General features: G+C 43.5%; 1 protein-coding gene across 8 annotated transcripts in view; it reads left to right on the top strand.

Moving 5' to 3' along the window:
* PKHD1 (PKHD1 ciliary IPT domain containing fibrocystin/polyductin) overlaps nt 1–18,093 on the top strand; it is a 494,091-nt gene that overhangs the window by 33,166 nt on the left and 442,832 nt on the right. For all 8 annotated transcript variants that reach the window (XM_086707056.1, XM_086707061.1, XM_086707057.1 and 5 more), the window contains 10 exons: nt 922–1,017; nt 3,644–3,785; nt 6,886–7,000; nt 8,252–8,530; nt 9,541–9,630; nt 9,953–10,043; nt 10,934–11,076; nt 13,036–13,166; nt 14,417–14,586; nt 17,307–17,445. In XM_086707056.1, the coding sequence (XP_086563182.1) occupies nt 922–1,017; nt 3,644–3,785; nt 6,886–7,000; nt 8,252–8,530; nt 9,541–9,630; nt 9,953–10,043; nt 10,934–11,076; nt 13,036–13,166; nt 14,417–14,586; nt 17,307–17,445 (1,396 nt within the window). The remainder of the gene's footprint in view (nt 1–921; nt 1,018–3,643; nt 3,786–6,885; nt 7,001–8,251; nt 8,531–9,540; nt 9,631–9,952; nt 10,044–10,933; nt 11,077–13,035; nt 13,167–14,416; nt 14,587–17,306; nt 17,446–18,093) is intronic.

Raw genomic sequence — 18,093 nt, 5'->3', positions numbered from 1 at the left:
GTCAGAGAAGGACAAATATCATATGATTTCACTCATAAGTGGAATTTAAGAAACAAAACAGATGAACATTGGGGAAGGAAAGAAAAATATGATAAAAACAGAGAAGGAGACAAACCATAAGAGACTCTTAAATACAGAACAAACTGAGCGTTGCTGGAGGGGTGGAGGGTGGGGGGGATGGGCTAAATGGGCGATGGGCATTAAGGAAGACGCTTGTTGGGATGAGCACTGGGTATTATAAGTAAGTGATGAATCACTAAATTCTGTTCCTGAAATCATTATTACACTATATGTTAACTAAGTTGGATTTAAATAAAAAATAAAAATTAAAAAAATTCATGGGTAATTCCCTTGGGTGTCCTCATCCTGGGAATGAAGAGAAGGGAAAGGTAGAGCTGTGTCTTCAGAAAGGTCCACTTCTACTGAAAAGGCCACCCCTCTCCCCACCCTTCTCCTTAGTCCTCTTGATAAACTGGATTGGGCAGGCATTTGCTATGCAGATTCTTCTGGAATTCCATCTTGGGAAATCCTTTTGTGCTACCCATCTAGAACCTTTTATTCTGCCAGGTGGGAGGCTCTTCTGGCTGGTGACACCAAGGATGCAGGAAAACATCCTCACAATCTCACGTCACCTTTACTCTCCCACACTCAGCCGAGGCTTGTGCATTTTCAGTGAATGGCACTGCATTGCCTTGTTTTCTTTCTAATTACTGGAAGCTGCCCTATGCCCCATTGCCTTACACTCTCCCTTTCCTGGCCTCCTTCAGTTGGTGGGGACAACTTTTGCTATATTACTCACATCCAGTTCATTACCTTAGAATAGGAGCCTGTCTACTTCAGGATGGTCATGTTGTCCTGCCTCACACCTATATACCTCTCTCTCTCTCTCTCCGTTTATCTAATTAAAAAAATTCTCCCCAGGCATTCCGTGTGATATTAGACATGTGTCTCCCAGGAAGATTGAGTGCACCACTAGGGCTCCAGGAAAAGGTGCAAGACTCACTGCTCCTCAGGCAGGTAAGGACGTTGTACAATGGCCTCTAGTTACCACCAGGAGGGGCTGGGAAGTGGAAATAAGTGTTTGCTTTCTCAGCCGTTTGACTGGTTAGCTCAGTGAGCTCTGGGCCTGTGATACCACTGTGAGGACTTTCCTTTCAGAGAGCTTCTTGGCTTTGTTCCGATGTTTAGTGACCCTGCACTTCTGGCCCCAACCAAATGGCCAGTGGGGTTCAGGGGAGACCTGATGCATAAAGTATAACTGCAAAAGGGGCACCTGGGTGGTTCAGTTGGTTAAACATCCAACTTCAGCTCAGGTCATAATCTCATGGTTCGGTCCATGAGTTCGAGCCCCATGTCAGGCTCTGTGTTGACAGCTCAGAGCCTGGAGCCTGCTTTGGATTTTGTGTCTCCCTCTCTCTCTGCCCATCCTCCACTCATGCTCTGTCTCTCAAAAGTAAATAAATGTTAAAAAAATTAAAAAAGAAAAAATATAACTGCAATCAAGACATTGCTGTAGCTACTGGTGGAAACCCCAAAGCTGCCTCGCTCCATACTGTGGTCAGCTGTGAGCCCATTGGCTAAGAAGACCAGAGCATTAGAGTGTCCTCTCCTGTGCCCATAACAGCAGCACTAGACAAGGCCAGGGAGTGGGGCAGAGTGGGGTGCATTTAAATGCTGTTTCTTCTTCCCTGTGGGTGACTGTCTGCTTCTTTGAAAAGTAGTGATGTACCATGCCTTTGCCTCAAGTTTATGCCTGAAGTGGGCAGAAATGGGGGAGGCAACGTGGCAGGTTCTACTTGTTCCTTTCTGTGTAAAGCTTCTGCCTCAGGGCTGCAGCTTAAAAGCGCACCATTGGAACACTTTTCTGGTGAGCGTTAGAACTGCAAGCTCAGGCGCAGTTAGGGACTAAGGGTGGTTGGTGTGTTATGTAGCCTGGAACCACAGGCTGCACGTCTCTATTCCTTACCTGCCCCATAAGGGGCCGACTTCATGGTGAAACCACAGACAGTGAGCTCAACTCCAGAAGTTCAGCACGTACAGGGAAAGTAACCCAGCAGGGGGAGAAACCTTTCTAAAGAAAGGCCATTCGAGTGTGAAAATGCATGCAAAAGCTTTGGCTTGAGCATTCTTCAGGTCCCAGATCTGCAGTTTTTACTCAAGGAGAGCTCCCATCCAAGGGAACAAAACTACTGAAGCAAGTGCTGGAGAGAATGTGTGTTTCCTGTCAGGAAATAGAGAGCTCTCCCCTCCTTCAGTGCTTTAGCTGCTTGAGTAGTGGTAGGATAATTAGCTGAATGCAGCTGTTCTTGGGAGTTAACGTCCTTTATGAAGACCTTTTGAAGTTTCTTCTATGAAAGTAGGGCAAATTACTGCGTAAAGCAGTGGTTCTCAATGGTCCCCAGGGCACATTTGGCAACAACTGGCTGTTACAGCCAAGATGGTGGTGGTGGTGCAGCTGGTCTCCTGAGTGGAGGCCAGGGTTGCCCAGAACATCTTTCCATGCACAGGGCAGACATCACAACAGTTATCCACAAATCCAAGTAGTAGATTAAATACGCTCTTATTTTTCTGCTTGTTCCTTTTCTATTTCCTTTTTTTGTTGGATTTAACAGGGAACAACAGTAGTAGTTTAAAATAATAATAATTACCACAGCTATCCTTTATTGAAAACTTACCATATTTCAGGCTCTTTGTGTATATAGTTTAGACTCCCTAAGTCTTTTTTTTTTTTTTGCCAGAATTGTCAAATTCACTCATTCCCCCTCCCCCCAGGTTTATTGAGATACAATTAACGTATAACTCAATCTCCCTTAGTCTTTAGTGCGTTATCTCTATTATTGACCCCATTTTGATGCTCAGAGAATGAAGGCATTAAGCAGTTTGCTTGCTCAAAGCCACAGGTCTAGTAAGTGGCAAAGCTGGAATCTGAATCCACGCATGTATGATTCCATAGTGGCACCCGCAGTCCAAGTTAGTATGCAATATTGATTGTACGTGTACCTCTGGTGTCAGAGTTTGCTTAATATAAAACACAAATTAGTAAGTAAAATATCATTAAAAATATCACATCATAGCTGTACGGCACGTAATTTGTTCCATGTGTGAGTCCACAAATTGGGGCCGTTACGTGAAAAAATTTAAAGATTGCCAATTTTCTGGGAACAAAGGGTTGTAGGGAATAGTGTTCCCAGGTTGAACTAGACCTTAAAATACTGAAACTCTCTCCTGAACAAGATAAATCAGAGCCCAAGTTCATGTTGTCCTTCTGTACTCCATCACAGCATTTGTTCGCTCTGTCAATTCTCCACAGGACTGGTTTCTCTTTCCCTGACACTCTCGTTAGAAAAGACTCCCTACTTGTCTCTGGTCCCTTGAAAATATTTCCCAATATTTTTTTTATCATTGCTTTTTATCAAGTGTATCTTTCCAAGAGGCTAAATCCTACACCAAGCAATATTTTCTGCTTTCTGGAACATTTGTGTTATCTATAGAACCTCTCACATGACTGCAACTTCTGGGTCTCAGTTGACTCACCTCTGTAGATAGTAGCTGGATCATCTTCACTGTGTTATCTGAGGTAAAGTATTTCCCCAAATGGAGGATGAAGGTCCTCTGATGTTTCTGAGGTATACTTGTCTTACAGGCAATCGAGGGCTGCTTTTTGAAGTTGGAGATGCTGCTGAGGGCTTGGATCTGACTGCAGCCACTTCTGGGTACTGGTGGCAGATTGTCCCTAATGCCAGTTCTCCATTTGGATTTTGGTCAAAAGAAGGGCAACCCTTCAGGTATGCTGTAGGAAAAGTGGGAGTTTATATCAAAAGTGTCTTTACTAACCTAGGTGAGACCAGGAGATAGGTAAGCAATGAGGTTTCCAGGGGAAAAACTCTAACACCCACCAACTCAACAACAGTTTGATCAATATTCTCAACTAGTGTTGGTCATGCTGGTATAGCACAAGCCTTTTTAGGTACATGCTGAATTTTGATCAATAGGTAAAATTTATATTTTCTGCAAGTCAGTTTATAGTCTGCTTTGGATATGACTAGTAATTGGAACATTAATCTGGGTAAGCCAGGGTACTTGGATGAGAGCACCGTAAAACTTGCTGTAGGTACGTGGCTAAGACATGAAACCAACATCTGGCTGATGCCAAAGAAAGAAGCAAGCATATGCTTTCTGGTCATATGAGGGAGCAAAGGCTAGAAAGCAAGCATGTCTGCTGGACCAACTACTCAGTGCCAAAGGTCAACCCAGTGGCTGGTGAATAGCAGGGGAAGCTATTATGGGCATTGTTTTCTGTAGCAGTGACGGCAATGTGATTATGGTATTCCTGTTAGTGTTGCTGTGAATATTTTTAATCACTTTGAGGACCTGGCTGAAATGTGTAGTTTCCTAAAGTGGTCTTAAAAATATAAAAAGTTGAGAATTGCTTAGACACACTGTTTCCTTAGTGTACTCTCAGTGTACATAGAGGGATGGATCCTTGACAGTGTGATGGATTTCTTCTCTTTCCAAATCTCCTCTCAAAGAGGTTGGTCATGACCCCTGAATGTGAATTCCAGCCATTCTGTGCCTTCCTCCAAGGATTTGGCCATTTTAAATTTCAACTCAGTTGTGGAATGAAAGACTTTGTTCCCTGTTCAGGGAATCTCAGACCTTGAAGAAGCCAAGTAGGGAAGAAAATCTGTGAACAGAATAGTCTCTTGTCCCAGAAGCCTTACTAACTGGGTATTTAACCACCAATGCATAGTTTTAAAGTGGCAATTGTTGTGGTCCCTTGTGGCATGCAATGATACATCTTTATCATGGTTTCTGAGAATCATCAATAATGTTCAAAGGAAAACCTTTCAGCTATATTCAGTGTGTGGGGGAGTGTTAAGGAGAGAGACCACCTCAAAATACAAAAGAACATTTGACTGTATGTACCTCCTGCATGGAGTGTCTCTTTAACTGCCATTTGGAGGAGCCACAAATCAGAGTAACTCTTTCCATTCTCTTTGTCCTTCATTTCTTTACAATTCAAAAATTTTAAATTAAAAAATTGGCATATTAATTAATTGATAAATTATTATATTTATGGACCTTTAAAGCAGTTATTTTCAAAATGATTTTCAGAAAATATTCTTGGTATTTATTGAGATCGTTTGATCATTACTTAGCCATATCTGTCTCTACTACTAAGGTCACGAGTTTATCTTAAACATTAAACATTTATGTTTCATAAAATTGCCTGCAACCTTCTTCGAAGTTGTAGGTTATGTCTGTTAATTTGGAATTGTTGACACATTTAGTGGACTTTTCTCTGTGGGCCATAATATTTAATTAGAAAAATACTCTCTGTAGGTATTGAGGTTTCTGGTAAACTCAGAGCAAATCTGCCCTCTTTTTGTGAGATAACATTTAATTAGTAGACCTTCAAACAATTAAAAATTATTTACTGATAACCTACATTAAACACAACATTGTGTTCAAAGAGGTTTAGAAGGTCGAGGGGCACCTGGGTGGCTCAGTCGGTTAAGCGTCCGACTTTGGCTCAGGTCATGATCTCACGGCTTGTAAGTTTGAGTCCTGCATCGGGCTCCATGCTGACAGCTCAGAGCCTGGAGCCTGCTTCAGATTCTGTCTCCCTTTCTCTCTCTGCCCCTTTCCTGCTTATGCTCTGTCTCTATCTTTGTCTCTCTCTCTGTCTCTCTCTGTCTCTCTCAAAAATAAACAAACATTAACAACACCAAGAATAGAAGGTTGAGAGCAAGGTCATTATCTTGAGGAATGACTAGCCTTGTCATGCGCACATTCAGCCAACAGAGCAAGGCAAGACAACATGTCCTGACATTCCTCAGTGTATCCAGTGTGTCTCCTGATCTTATTCAGTTCAACTGATATATATTGACTTATTACTATGCTCTAGGCCTTTGAAGACAAGTTAGTTCATGCGATGCCACAACTGAAGATGTATTTATAGGTCTAGTTTGCAGATGAGGAACTATAGTCCTTGATAAGTAAAGTGCTTTCCTAATGTTAGAAAATTATCTAATATTATATACAATTATCAAGTAGCAGAACTAAGCTCTGATTTTTTCTGATTTCAAGTCTTGTGATTTCTCCACAAGTCTCCCATGCTTCATTATGCACATATCCTTCTTCACCCATAGGAATATATTTTAAAGAGAGCCACCAGTCTGTGAAACCTCACATAAACACCTGCTTCTATGACCTTGATGTCCACCATGAGGGAGATAAAATAGAAGCTTTTATTAACATTATTTGGGGTTATTTTAAGCCTATCACTTTACCCCCTTCATAAAGAACTGCAAAGTGTTGTCCACAAGTCAAGTAAGATTATTCAACAGGAAACACATTTGATAATTTGTGATTGCCACTTACAGCTATGCATATGCACACATGTGATGCAGCTAATAACTGACTTTAGCCAGAGGAGTGATCTAATATACCTCATGAAGTATGATATGTTGGAGTAGGAGACAAGAAACCAAGGTTCTGGAACAAGTCAGAGCAAATTCTTATTGGTGATCTCTTTATTTCTAATAATAAGAATAATATTTCTATTGATTGAGCCCCTACAATCCACTAGCTGTTAGTAAATGCTAAGCCTCCAGACAGTCCCGTGCTGCGGCTGCAACTTTCCCAAAGGTACATGACTGTGAAGGTAGTCATGGCCACTGCGAAGAGATGTGTTGAGAGAATGATTAGCAGGTGCCACAGGAATAGCTGTTTACAGAGTACTCTGGCCACTCCTGTGGCACAAGAGTCCCGTGTTTCTTCCTCATCGCCATAAAGAAAAATAACGTACAAGGGCACCCACTTGTCGGGTCAGTGATTCAGGCATTGGTTGCTCTCACTTCTCTGTGTTTCTCTGCTTTCCAGAGCACGGCTCAGTGGATTCTTTGTGGCTCCAGAGACCAATAATTACACTTTCTGGGTCCAGGCTGATGATCAAGCTTCCCTGTACCTCAGTCAGTCAGAGGACCCAAGGACCAAGGTATTCACCTTCCTCTTACTTTCCTTTTTCTTGTCCCCAGTCTTTCATCCTTAAAAAAAAAATACTAAAGCTCTCATATTCTACTAATAGTTGTAACATTCTACTAAGCAACTAGGGATTTTAATGTTTTGTTTTGTGGAGGGAATGGGCTTATTTTTTGTTAATTTAAAAAAATTGAGACCTAATTGATATGATTTTAATTGTTGAAAATGAATTTGGTTGAATGTGTTGGCACATTCATTAAGCACTTACTCGAAGCCAGGCATTAAGCTGCATTTTATATACCTTGTCTCTAATCTTTACAGCATCTCTGTGAGCTGAGTATATTTATCTCCATTTTCCAGATAAGGAAATTGAGGTTTGGAAGTGGCCAATCCAGGGTCACTTGGGTCATAAGAGGCATATTTAGGGCTCAAACTCCTATCTGTTTGATTCTAAAACTTGTGCCTTTTGCACTGATTTTTGGGTAGAGATGTAGCCAGTCTTATTTAGGAATTCCCTGATCAGCTTTGAAGAATAAGAAAAAGTGCTTGGGGTGCCTGGGTGGCTGAGTCGGCTGTGTCCAACTCTTGATTTCAGCTCAGGTCATGATCTCACAGTTCGTGAGATCGAGCCCTGTGTTGGGCTCTGCACTGGGCATGGAGCCACTTAAAAGATTCCCTCTCCCTCCCTCCCTCTCTCTCTCTCTTTCTCTCTCCTTCTCTCTCTCTCCCTCCTTCCCTCTCTCTCCCTCCTTCCCTCTCTCTCCCTCCTTCCCTCCGTCTGCCCCTCCTCTGCTCATGCTTGCTTTCTCTCTCTCAAAAACTGCTTCTAACAAAAAGCCAAAATTCAATAGTGCCATTGACAAAGAACCACATTTCCCCCTTAAATTATTAACATGCTTCTATGAAATTGCTTTGCTGATTGGCTAGAGAAACATAGTAGATTCTGATGTGGTCAAGTCCTTCTAGGTTTCTCAAGTGGCTTAGAACTATTTTGTCCATAGCATCATTTAAAGGAAGGTTTTCAGGTTGGCTCTCTCTGCTCTATACATGGCCCATCCAGCCTCATCTGAATACAGTTTGATAGAGAGACAGAGGGGGGAGTGGAGGATCGTATACAACCACAGACATCAGTGTGACTGAGCTAACTTGTTGGAAACGCAGACAATTCCAAAGACCCTATTCGTAGCTGTCCAGACATTTGCTAATTGAGAAAAAAAATGTTCATAAGCTTCATAGTTCTGATAGTGACATGCTTATTGGGCCACAGGTGAAAGTGGCCTCCATCAGCATGGGCACTGCTGACTGGTTTGGTGCCTGGGAGCATCATGGGAATGAAGGGACCTGGCAGCGGAAGACTCCCAAATTAGAGCTGGTTGGTGGCACCAGGTACTACCTGGAAGCAGAGCATTATGGGAGAGTCCCCAGCAGGGGAATGAGAATTGGTGTCCAGATCCACAACACCTGGCTGAACCCTGCTGTGGTCAGCACTTACCTCCGGGAGAAGCATCAGATCCGAATCCGTGCCCAGAGACTTCCGGAAATCCAGGTTTGTGTCTCTTCCTTGTCCTGTGGGGTTAGAGTCAGGGGCTGAACTCTGGAAGGAGCATAGTCTTGTCTAGTGGAAGGATCACTAGCTGGGAGCCAGGAGACTTGAGATGTAATGATAACTCTGCTCCCCATGAGATAGGATATCTATCCAATAGGGGTTGTGAAGACATCTAAGAAGAAAATGCAAAGTCTTATTATGAATATAACTTTACTCATGGTCAAGTTTCCAGGTAAGTCCTCTTTTGGAAATGTTTTCCCCAGTGTAGAGATACGGTCCTCCAAACATACACACTTGTGTAGGCATGCACATATGTGTACACACACAAGATCCCATTGCTTTTACAGATTCAGGCCCTATTTACCCATAGGAAAAGATGGTGTTTTCTACATCGACTTTGCAAAGGTCAAGGTTTTCGGGTCTCTCAGATGTGCCCCATATTTTTGTTGAACTATCTCAGTGTACTTTCAATTCACTTTTTGGTGTACAAAGATGAGTCAATATGGACTCTGCTTTTGAAGCTTACAGTCTAATAGTAAAACATGTACACAAATAACCACAGAGTGAAGTAGAAAAGAGCAAGTGATATAAGAGGATAGATCTTACTTCATAATAAAAGTATAACGTGCCTGTCAGGGAACACGCTAGCAGCAAAGCAGAGACTGAATAAGCGTCTGAGAGAGTGTGGCGTGCCATGTGGCTGCTCTTGCCCACCAGGCCACCCCCTGGAAAGAGTGATGGGTGAGAAGGGCTGAAAGGAGGCCATTCAGTGGGAACATTTAAGTCTGGCACCCTACAGAAAAGAAGGGGAACGGATGAACAGGGGAATAGACATGGGAACGTTTCCATTCGGTGATGACACTTGATCCCTAGATATCTCTAGGTGATAGTGAGTTTAGACAAAATTGAAATTATAAATAAAAGGAGATAGCAAGGGGAGGAGATATATCCTGAGTTTCTCTGGCTTGATTAGCATATGTCATTCAGTCTTGTCACTCTTGACATTTTAGATGCTGACTCTGTCTGGCAGAAGGAACTTCTTCCTTACGTGGGACAATGTCTTTAGCCAGCCAGTCCCTGAAAATGCCACAGCCCATCAGGTGGGAAACTTCTTTCAATAATGACAGGTGGGGGAACTGGGGGTGGGTGTCTTTATCCCCACTGTATAAACTCTTGACAGTTTAAAAAAAATTTTTTTTTAATGTTTACTTATTTTTGAGAGAGACAGAGCATGAGTGGGGGAGGGGCAGAAAGAGGGGGAGACACAGAATCCGAAGCAGGCTCCAGGCTCTGAGCTGTCAGCACAGAACCTGGCATGGGGCTTGAACTCACAAATCGTGAGTTCATGACCTGAGCCAAAGTCGGATGCTTAACCAACTAAGCCACCTAGGCGCCCCTTGATAGTTTTTTTTTTTTAAACAGATTCAAGTAGCTATTGAGAAGTTACTTGCAGTCAAATGCCAACTGGAACCCCTTTCGGCCAACATCCTACTCTGGCTTGGATTTGAACAAGGTATGCGCTGTCCTTGGCTTGACAAATGCAGATCCTCTTCTCTACCGTGGTCTTCTCTTTTTATTCTGTAAAATGGGAACAATCTTCATTTCCTGCCACCAGAGTCAAGAAAAGATATGGAAAGTGGATTTGGACCCTGAGTGGCCAAGAGAGTGATTACACACGTGGGAGGAAGCTCCTTGGTGTGGGTGCCAGAGAAAGAGAAGGCATTCGCGGTGAGCTGTCAGGTGGAGCTCAGTACTACCCATTCCATACAGAGGGGGAAGGCAAACCACGCATGCGGGAACAAAATCCCTAAAACGGCATATCTTATTTAATTCAAAAAATTTTTTTGTTTATTTTTGAGAGAGACACAGACAGTGTGAACAGGGAAGGGCCAGAGATGGAGCGAGAGAAAGAATCCCAAGCAGGCTCCACACTGTCAGCGCAGAGCCCAACATGGGGCTCGAACTCACAAAACCATGAGGTCATGATCCGAGCTGAAAGAGAGTCAGATGCTTAACTGACTGAACCACCCAGGCGCCCCAAATTGTATCCCAATAAAGAAGTTGTTACGTGAAATAGTCGTCTTAGCAAATTCTAAAAATGTGAGAGCATGTTTTTAAAATGCTAAGGTGAACTAAATTCCAGTCAGCATTCCTTGTCTCTTTGCTTCTCAACAGTTTTTCATGTCATGGTACATACAGAAAATGGTAATAGATGTTTGATGCTCTGTGGCAGGCAGAATGGGGTTCTTAACAGCAGGAGCCTTTAAGCCCAAGCCTGGCCCAGCTCACCTGAGGGCTGAAGGGCTGCTGTCATGGTGCACTCATAACCCAATTCCTCTACACATGTCAAGAAGCTGTCTTATTCAACATTTATGCCTGTCTTCCTATTTTATCTGCATCCAGGTCCAGAAGGTTCCAGCTTTGAGGGGGACCTCACCAGTGCGACAGAGCCCTACTGTGGGAGATTCAGCCTCCACCAGCCTCGACACCTTGTCCTAACACCCCCGGCTGCCCAGAAGGGCTACTGGCTAGATCGGTACACACACGTAAGTAGCAGCCATCAGGGTGCCAGGTGAAGTGGATAGGGAGGGGTTGGCATTATTCTCTGGCATTGAGATTGGTGAAGCAGGAGCATGAAAGAGTGATTGCCATGATTTGCCCAAGGCATTTTGGGATGAGGTTCCAGGTTTCTTAGCTGCTTTTTCAAGTGGTGAACAGATACTTCTGGTTCTTATTAGTTAGATGCCTTTGTCTTAGCTGTGAGACCTATGGACGTTTTTATAAGCTCCAGTATTTTCTTTGCTCACTAGGTGGGAGTGCAGACTCTGTAGTCAAACTATTTTGTTTTATTTTATAATTTTTTAATTTTTATTTAAATATTTAAATATTAAATTAAATTAAATATTAAATTTTATTTAAATATTAAATAATTTTTATTTAAATATTAATTTAATTTTTATTTAATTAATTTGATTTAATTTATTAATTAAATTTTTACATTTAATTTAAAATGTGTGTTTATTTTTGAGAGAGAGAGAGAGAGAGAGAGAGACAGAATGCGAGTAGGGGAGGGGCAGAGAGAGGAGATGACGCAGAATCCTTAGCAGGCTCCAGGCTCTGAGCTGTCAGTACAGAGCCTGATGTGGGGCTGGAATCCACAAACCATGAGATCATGACCTGAGCTGAAGTTGGACACTTAACCAACTGAGCCACGCAGACACCTCCAGACTATCTGGTTTTGAATTTTGACTCTACCCCCCTATATGTCCTCAGCGTCTTGTTTTAGTTTACTCCTCTGTAAAATGGGTAGTGGTAGGGTCTAGAATTGTGTTGAAGATTGCATGATATAATCTACCACTGTGTGCAGTGGTTAGGACCTAGTTAATGCTAGTTACTGTTATTTATAGTTATTTTGTTTACTGATGGATTGACCAGCACACTTCTTGAATAACTTCAATCCCTTGTGTCAAACGCTGCCATCTTTCGTGAAAGAGTGCAGCTTGTTTGCTCTTTGGGCCCCTGAGTGAGCCCAAGGGGGTGGCTGAACTCATGGCAGTACTTGGGGATGGGTGGCAAGAGGATTCTCTTTCATCCCTGAAATCATATCATTCTCCAATACTCATCAAAATTCCATCTCCGAGAGGCACCTGGGCGGCTGGGTCAGTTGAGTCTGACTCTTGATTTCGGCTCAGGTCATGATCTCATGGTCCATGGGTTCGAGACCCATGTCAGGCTCTGTGCTGACAGTGCAGAGCCTGCTTGGGATTCTCTCTCTCCCCTCTTTCTCTGCTCCTCTCCCAATTGCACACATGTTCTCTCTCAAAATAAATAAAATGAAACTCCATCTCTGATCAGTTTTAGTGGGAGCTGGGACTAGATGGGCATCTTTTGGCTTCTCCTCTACAGTAGAGGCTCCCAAAGGGGCAATTTTGCCTCCTTGGGAAAGGCTGGCAATTACGGAGACATTTTTGGTTGTCACACCTGGGGAAGTGCTACTGGTATGCAGTGGTTAGTTTCTAGGGATGTCACTAAACATCCCACAGTGCACAGGACAGCCCCCTCACAGAAAGGAATTATCCAGTCCAAAAGATCAACAGTGGAAAAATCTTGCTATAAAGTCTCCCCGGGGCAATTTTATTGAACTCAGAAACCAAGGATGCCAGTGAGTTAGAGTTAAGGAACTGAAGCTCAGAGAGGGTAAGTGACTTGCTCAAGGTTGTATAGGTAACTGGTCAGAATAGGGGTTTTTCTCATAGAGATACTCTAAAATCTGAACTTCCTAGCCCAGTGGTAGGCATTTAATAACTCTCTGTGGAGTAAATAACAATTTATTCTGATTATGTTTTTTTTTAGTGAGACTAGTAAACTTCGGGAGTAGAGGACCTGGGATGGCTCTCTCACCACACAAGGCAGGCTTCTAGGGAGGTGGACTCCCTTCATTACTCATTGCTTGAATGGCTGCTTCTTGCACTAACAGAACTCATGTGCTTATTTGGTGTCCATAGTTGTGCATTGCATACAGAGGCCACACGACTAACATCCTGAAGGTGACCGTGGTTTTCACAACTGACTTTCAAAACTTTGTTAAGAAGAACGCCACCTGTGACTGGAGTCTCGTAGGGACCAGTCCCAACAGGTAGTGAACCTGTGGGGAGGTGTGGTGGGAATTCTTCCAGCTGGGATCATTAGCTCTCTTGGGGACAGTGGTCCACGTGAGGTACTAACGATCTCTTAATTTGGGCCTTGGATGTTAAAAATTTTTTTTTCAATGTTTGTTTATTGTTGAAAGTGAGGGAGCATTTGTGGTGGAGGGGCAGAGAATGAGGGAGACACAGGATCCAAAGCAGGCTCCAGGCTCTGTGCTGTCAGCAGCGAGTCTGGTGTGGGGTTTGAACTCACCAACAGTGAGATCAGGACTTGAGTCGTAGTCGGAGGCTTAACTGAATGAGCCACCCAGGTGCCCCTTGGGCCTCAGATACTAAATATGGCTTCCAAATTCATTTTATTTGACTAAGAGGTTTAAGAGTGGTTAATTGTTAGGAGTAGAATACGTTTTAGAAGTGCTCTGACACTTTTCATAGGGATAGAATCATAGAACATATCTGGAAGAGAGATTTTTTATTTGATAAGATTTTATTTTACTTTATTATTTTATTTTATATGTTTGTTTATTTTGAGAGAGAGAGAGCAAGTGGGCAGGGGAGTGGCAGAGAGAGAGAGGGCGAGAGGGAGAGAGAGAATCCCAAGCAGTCAGTGCAGAGCCTGACATGGGGCTCACAAACTGTGAGATCATGACCTAAGCCAAAGCCAAGAGTCGGACGCTTAACTGACTGAGCCACCCAGGTGCTCCTAGAAGAGATTTCAGAGACCATTGCTTGAAATTACAGATGAGAAAAATTGGGACCCAGAGAATTTGGGAGTCACTAAGATTCGTACAGCGAGTAAGCAAAGACTCTGGAATAAAACTCATGCATCTTTGATCCCTTGATTCAGTGTTCTTTCCATATAACTCTTACGGGTTTTGTAAGTGGTTTTAAACCTGAGTGCGTCCAGGAATGTTAGTCTTCTCTGAGGTTATAGCCTAACATATACCTGCCTAAGATACCTAATTATACTGTAATTTGAAAATGCTGACATTGAGTGTCATGAGCAAACGATTGCCTTGAAGTGTGCCTCACTTGTGTGATATCACAGGCTGAGCCGAGCCTGTCTTGGACAGGAGGCTTGTACCTGGGGCACACAGGACTGTTTGGGTGCAGGGCTTCTTAGGGTGTCTCTCCTGGCTGCACAGTCCCCAGGCCCCCAGGTCTGTGAACTTGGGTTCTTCAGGAAAGGGTCTCAGGTGCACACAGAGAGGTCCATTTCGCCTGTGGTCTTGTTTTTCAGCTGGCAGTTCACTTGCATTGACCTCTGGGAGTCTTGTGTGCACGAGTATTCACAGCTGCCTCTGGCAAACTCCTCTGTGTTGGTTCATCAGATTGACCTCCTCCCTCTGTCTCAGGAGACGAGTGGGTTCTATGTGGATGAAATTATTATTGCGGACACAAATGTAACAGGTGAGCATTTAATCTGCTTTTGTCAATGGGCCTGTCAAATGCCAACCTCAAACTTTTCTGCTGGGGGCTGCTCTTCTCTTAATGCAGAGAGAACACGTGATTTCCCATCTTGTCTGCCTTGGTTCTAGAAAGAAGATGGGTTTGGGATTGTGCATCTTTGTTGCCTATATCTCTTTAGCTAATTCCTTTTTTTTTTTTTTACTATTTATCCAATGCTTGCTCTTGCTTCTGTGCTCTTACCCCAATTTTACCACTTTTATGCTAAGAAGACTTGGTTTCCTCATCTGTACACACATCTGGGCACAATGAGGGCCCTATCTTATGGAATTACTGTGAAAGCTAACTGAAGTATAATGTAATGAAGTCATTACTGGTCCTAGATCATGGTAAGTGCTCAATAATATAAGCAGTTATTATTACTATTATTAGTCCAGCAGGATTTCTCCACCTCCCCATGAATTAATATCTGTCGTGCAAAGTGCTGGAAGGAACAAGGTAATATCTTGCCCTATAAATGGGCTAAAGGTCTCATTTATGCCTCCAAGGCAGACTCAGATAAAGGGAGAGAGTAACTGTCATCATGAGAACAGGCTTGTCTTGCTTTCTGCCCATCCAGATTCCTCCCACTTACCATTCAGAGCTCAGGCCTGGCTGGCCCTTTCCTCCATCAAATCCCCCTTGAGGTCCCCTAGGCACAGTAACCTCCCTTGGCCTTGCTTGTCCACGAGTCTTGGGGACCAAGAGCTCATCAGGGGTCTGACTGAGGCTGGTGGAGCTCCCAGGCTTCCAACTTTTGCTCACTTTCCCTTTTCTCTTTTTTAGTCTTTTGCCTGAAAACTGCAGAGCTGAGAGCAGAAGAGCTTGGGGGTGGGTGGCAAGAGGACTCACTTTCAGCCCTGAAATCTCATCACTATAAGATACTCCTCAAAATTCCATGGTTTTTTTTTTTTTTTTTTTTTTTTTTTTTTTTTTTTGAGAGAGCAAGGGAGGGACATAACGGGGGTGGGGAGAGAGAGAGAGAGAGAGAGAGAATGAGAATCTCAAGCAGGCCCAATGTGCAGTGTGAGGCCCGATGCAAGGCTCGATTCCACAACCAAGAGATCATGACCTGAGCCAAAATCAAGAGTCAGATGCTCAACTGACTGAGCCACCCAGGCAGCCCTCAGAATTCTCTTACCTGTTTCATTGGTTTAAGTGCTTTTGGGGCATCTGGATCAGATTGAATTATTTCAAACGCTGTTCATGTTATGGCACATTTAGACGATGACAATATTCACACGGTGTGCTGGGATAATTACTTGAATTTCTTGGGGCCTAAGACAACTGGCTGGGGCCTGGTGACCCCCTAAATGCCATCTAGATTCCCAGAGTGCTGAGGAGATCAATATTTCATGTGCTTGAACCCACCGGCTGGGAAACTCAGAACTAGATGATACTCTTTCCCTGCTCCCAAGGGGAAGCCCAGGATCCATAGCACCTTCTCACTGCCCCCACCTTTAACCATCAGATGCTCCAGTATGTAGAACCATCTAGGGGAGAGGTGAAGAGGGAGGCAAGAAGGGCAGGGTGGCTTGGGTAAAGCTGCCTCTTTCCCACTTTGTCTAGGTTCCCTGCTGGTGATGACTTTGCTTTGAGGATTATTTAAAGGCAGGATGAACTCTATACAATTGGGCCCGATATTCATACTTCATACTTTATATTCTCTCACCTAATCTTCTCTGTGAAAGTTGCTTTTATCTAGCGGTGGCTACCATTTACTTCTCATTTAGATCTCAGAACCCTGTGAAGTGGTCCTATTATCTCCACTCTATAGATGAGGAAACCAAAACTAAGAGGGTTTGAGTATCTTGTCCCAAATCACGCAGCTGGGGTATGGGGGAGATTGCAATCTGGAAACCAGAGCCAAGCCTTCAATGAGTCTATACCCTGCTGAGCAAATAAACATTTATTGAGCACCTACTGTGTGCCTGATGTTGTGCTAAATAAGCATGGGGCATGTCAAGATGTTGCCTTTACACTGTCCATTGTCTCCATTGTACAGTCTTGGGGGAGAAGGTATCCTTTACCCAGGGGAAGAGGCTATTAAAATAGATTGTGCTGGTCACTTAAATTCTGCCACCTCACTAAACTCTCCCTGCCATGCAGACTGATGTATTGCGATTCCCACTTTACAGAGGAGACAGAAACACTATATTTAGCCAAATGGAAGTACAAAATCAGGATTTTAACAGTAGTCTATTTCACAGCTTGCACTTTTTCTGCACACGTGCTGACTCATGCTGTTGATGAACACTCACATGCCTCCAGTATGTGTCTGTGTGCTCAGTGTTCCTGAAGAAGATTAGCTGTACATTCCTGGAGTTGCCAGTGGCCTTGGAAAGGGAAGAAGGAAAGGGTAGCAGTCCACACGACGATGGGTTATCTCTGTGTGGGTGCCTCCAACAGCCTAGGGAGGGATGTTTGTCTGGGTTGGGGCTTATCAAACTTTGCTATGGAATTCGTTTTTGTCTCCCTAAACCATGCCTTTATATTTTCCTTTTGGTATGAACTGACTCCTTCTACCTACTCTTCCTTTGCTTTTCATGGTGGCAGATATGTAGGAACCTCTGCTTTAAATGTGTGTTGAGACCTAAGTAACTCAGCATCTGCAGTTGGGATCTCCCACACACTGGGCCTTCCATCTTGAGTTGCTTGCTAACGATCACATCATTGGTCTCTAGTTTCCCAGGCAGATTCTGGAACAGCTTGCCCAGGTGGGAATCTGGTGGAGTCGCTCTCTGTGGTGGGATCCCCTCCGGTCTACAACGTAAGCTTTTGGTTGGCAGGTTGTGGCCAGGAGCTCCCACTCATCACTGCAAGGTAGGGAGAGGTCTCTGCTTACTTGTCCCTTCTTAGGATTGTTAGTTGACCTGTGGGGACACGAGGTGGGATTTTAATCAGGAAGAGCTACCTGACTTGTTGCTTAACACTACAGTTTTCAGTTTTAGGAATGCAGGAGCAGACTCACCTGGAGGTCTTGTTACAACACAAATTGCTCGGCCCTAACCACTTCATCACTAACTCCCTAAGTTTGAAGGGGGGCCTGGTAATTTGCATTTCTAATGAGCTCTCAGGCAATGCTGATTCTACTGGTCTGGGGACTATGCTTTGAGAACTAATTTCTAGTGAATTTGTTTTAAAGTATTTGTATTTTTATGCTGTTCAGCGGTTCCCATTACCACTGTTTTCTGTTCACTCCCCTCATTCATTTCCCATATATTAATCTTATTGGACTCTCTTAAGGTGAAATGAAATACTCTAAGGAATAAAAATAGCTGTTTCTAAGAATTTACCACCAGATGGCACTAGATGCCCATAAGCGTTGCTTCTTAATAGTCAACAGAGTCTATCCCCAGTTTACAAAGCAGTAACTAAGTATCAGGCTCCTCCAAACTCCTGGACACATGTATGCTCTAGTTCGTTCTTTTAATTTTTCACATAGTTGTTCTTTTAATTTTTCGCTTAAAC

Source organism: Puma concolor, chromosome B2 (assembly GCF_028749965.1).
Source record: "Puma concolor isolate L17-30 chromosome B2, mPumCon1.1.hap2, whole genome shotgun sequence".
Classification (NCBI taxonomy): Eukaryota; Metazoa; Chordata; class Mammalia; order Carnivora; family Felidae; genus Puma; species Puma concolor.
The sequence above is the reverse complement of the archived record's forward strand: the minus strand, read 5'-3'. Positions and strand labels throughout refer to the sequence as shown.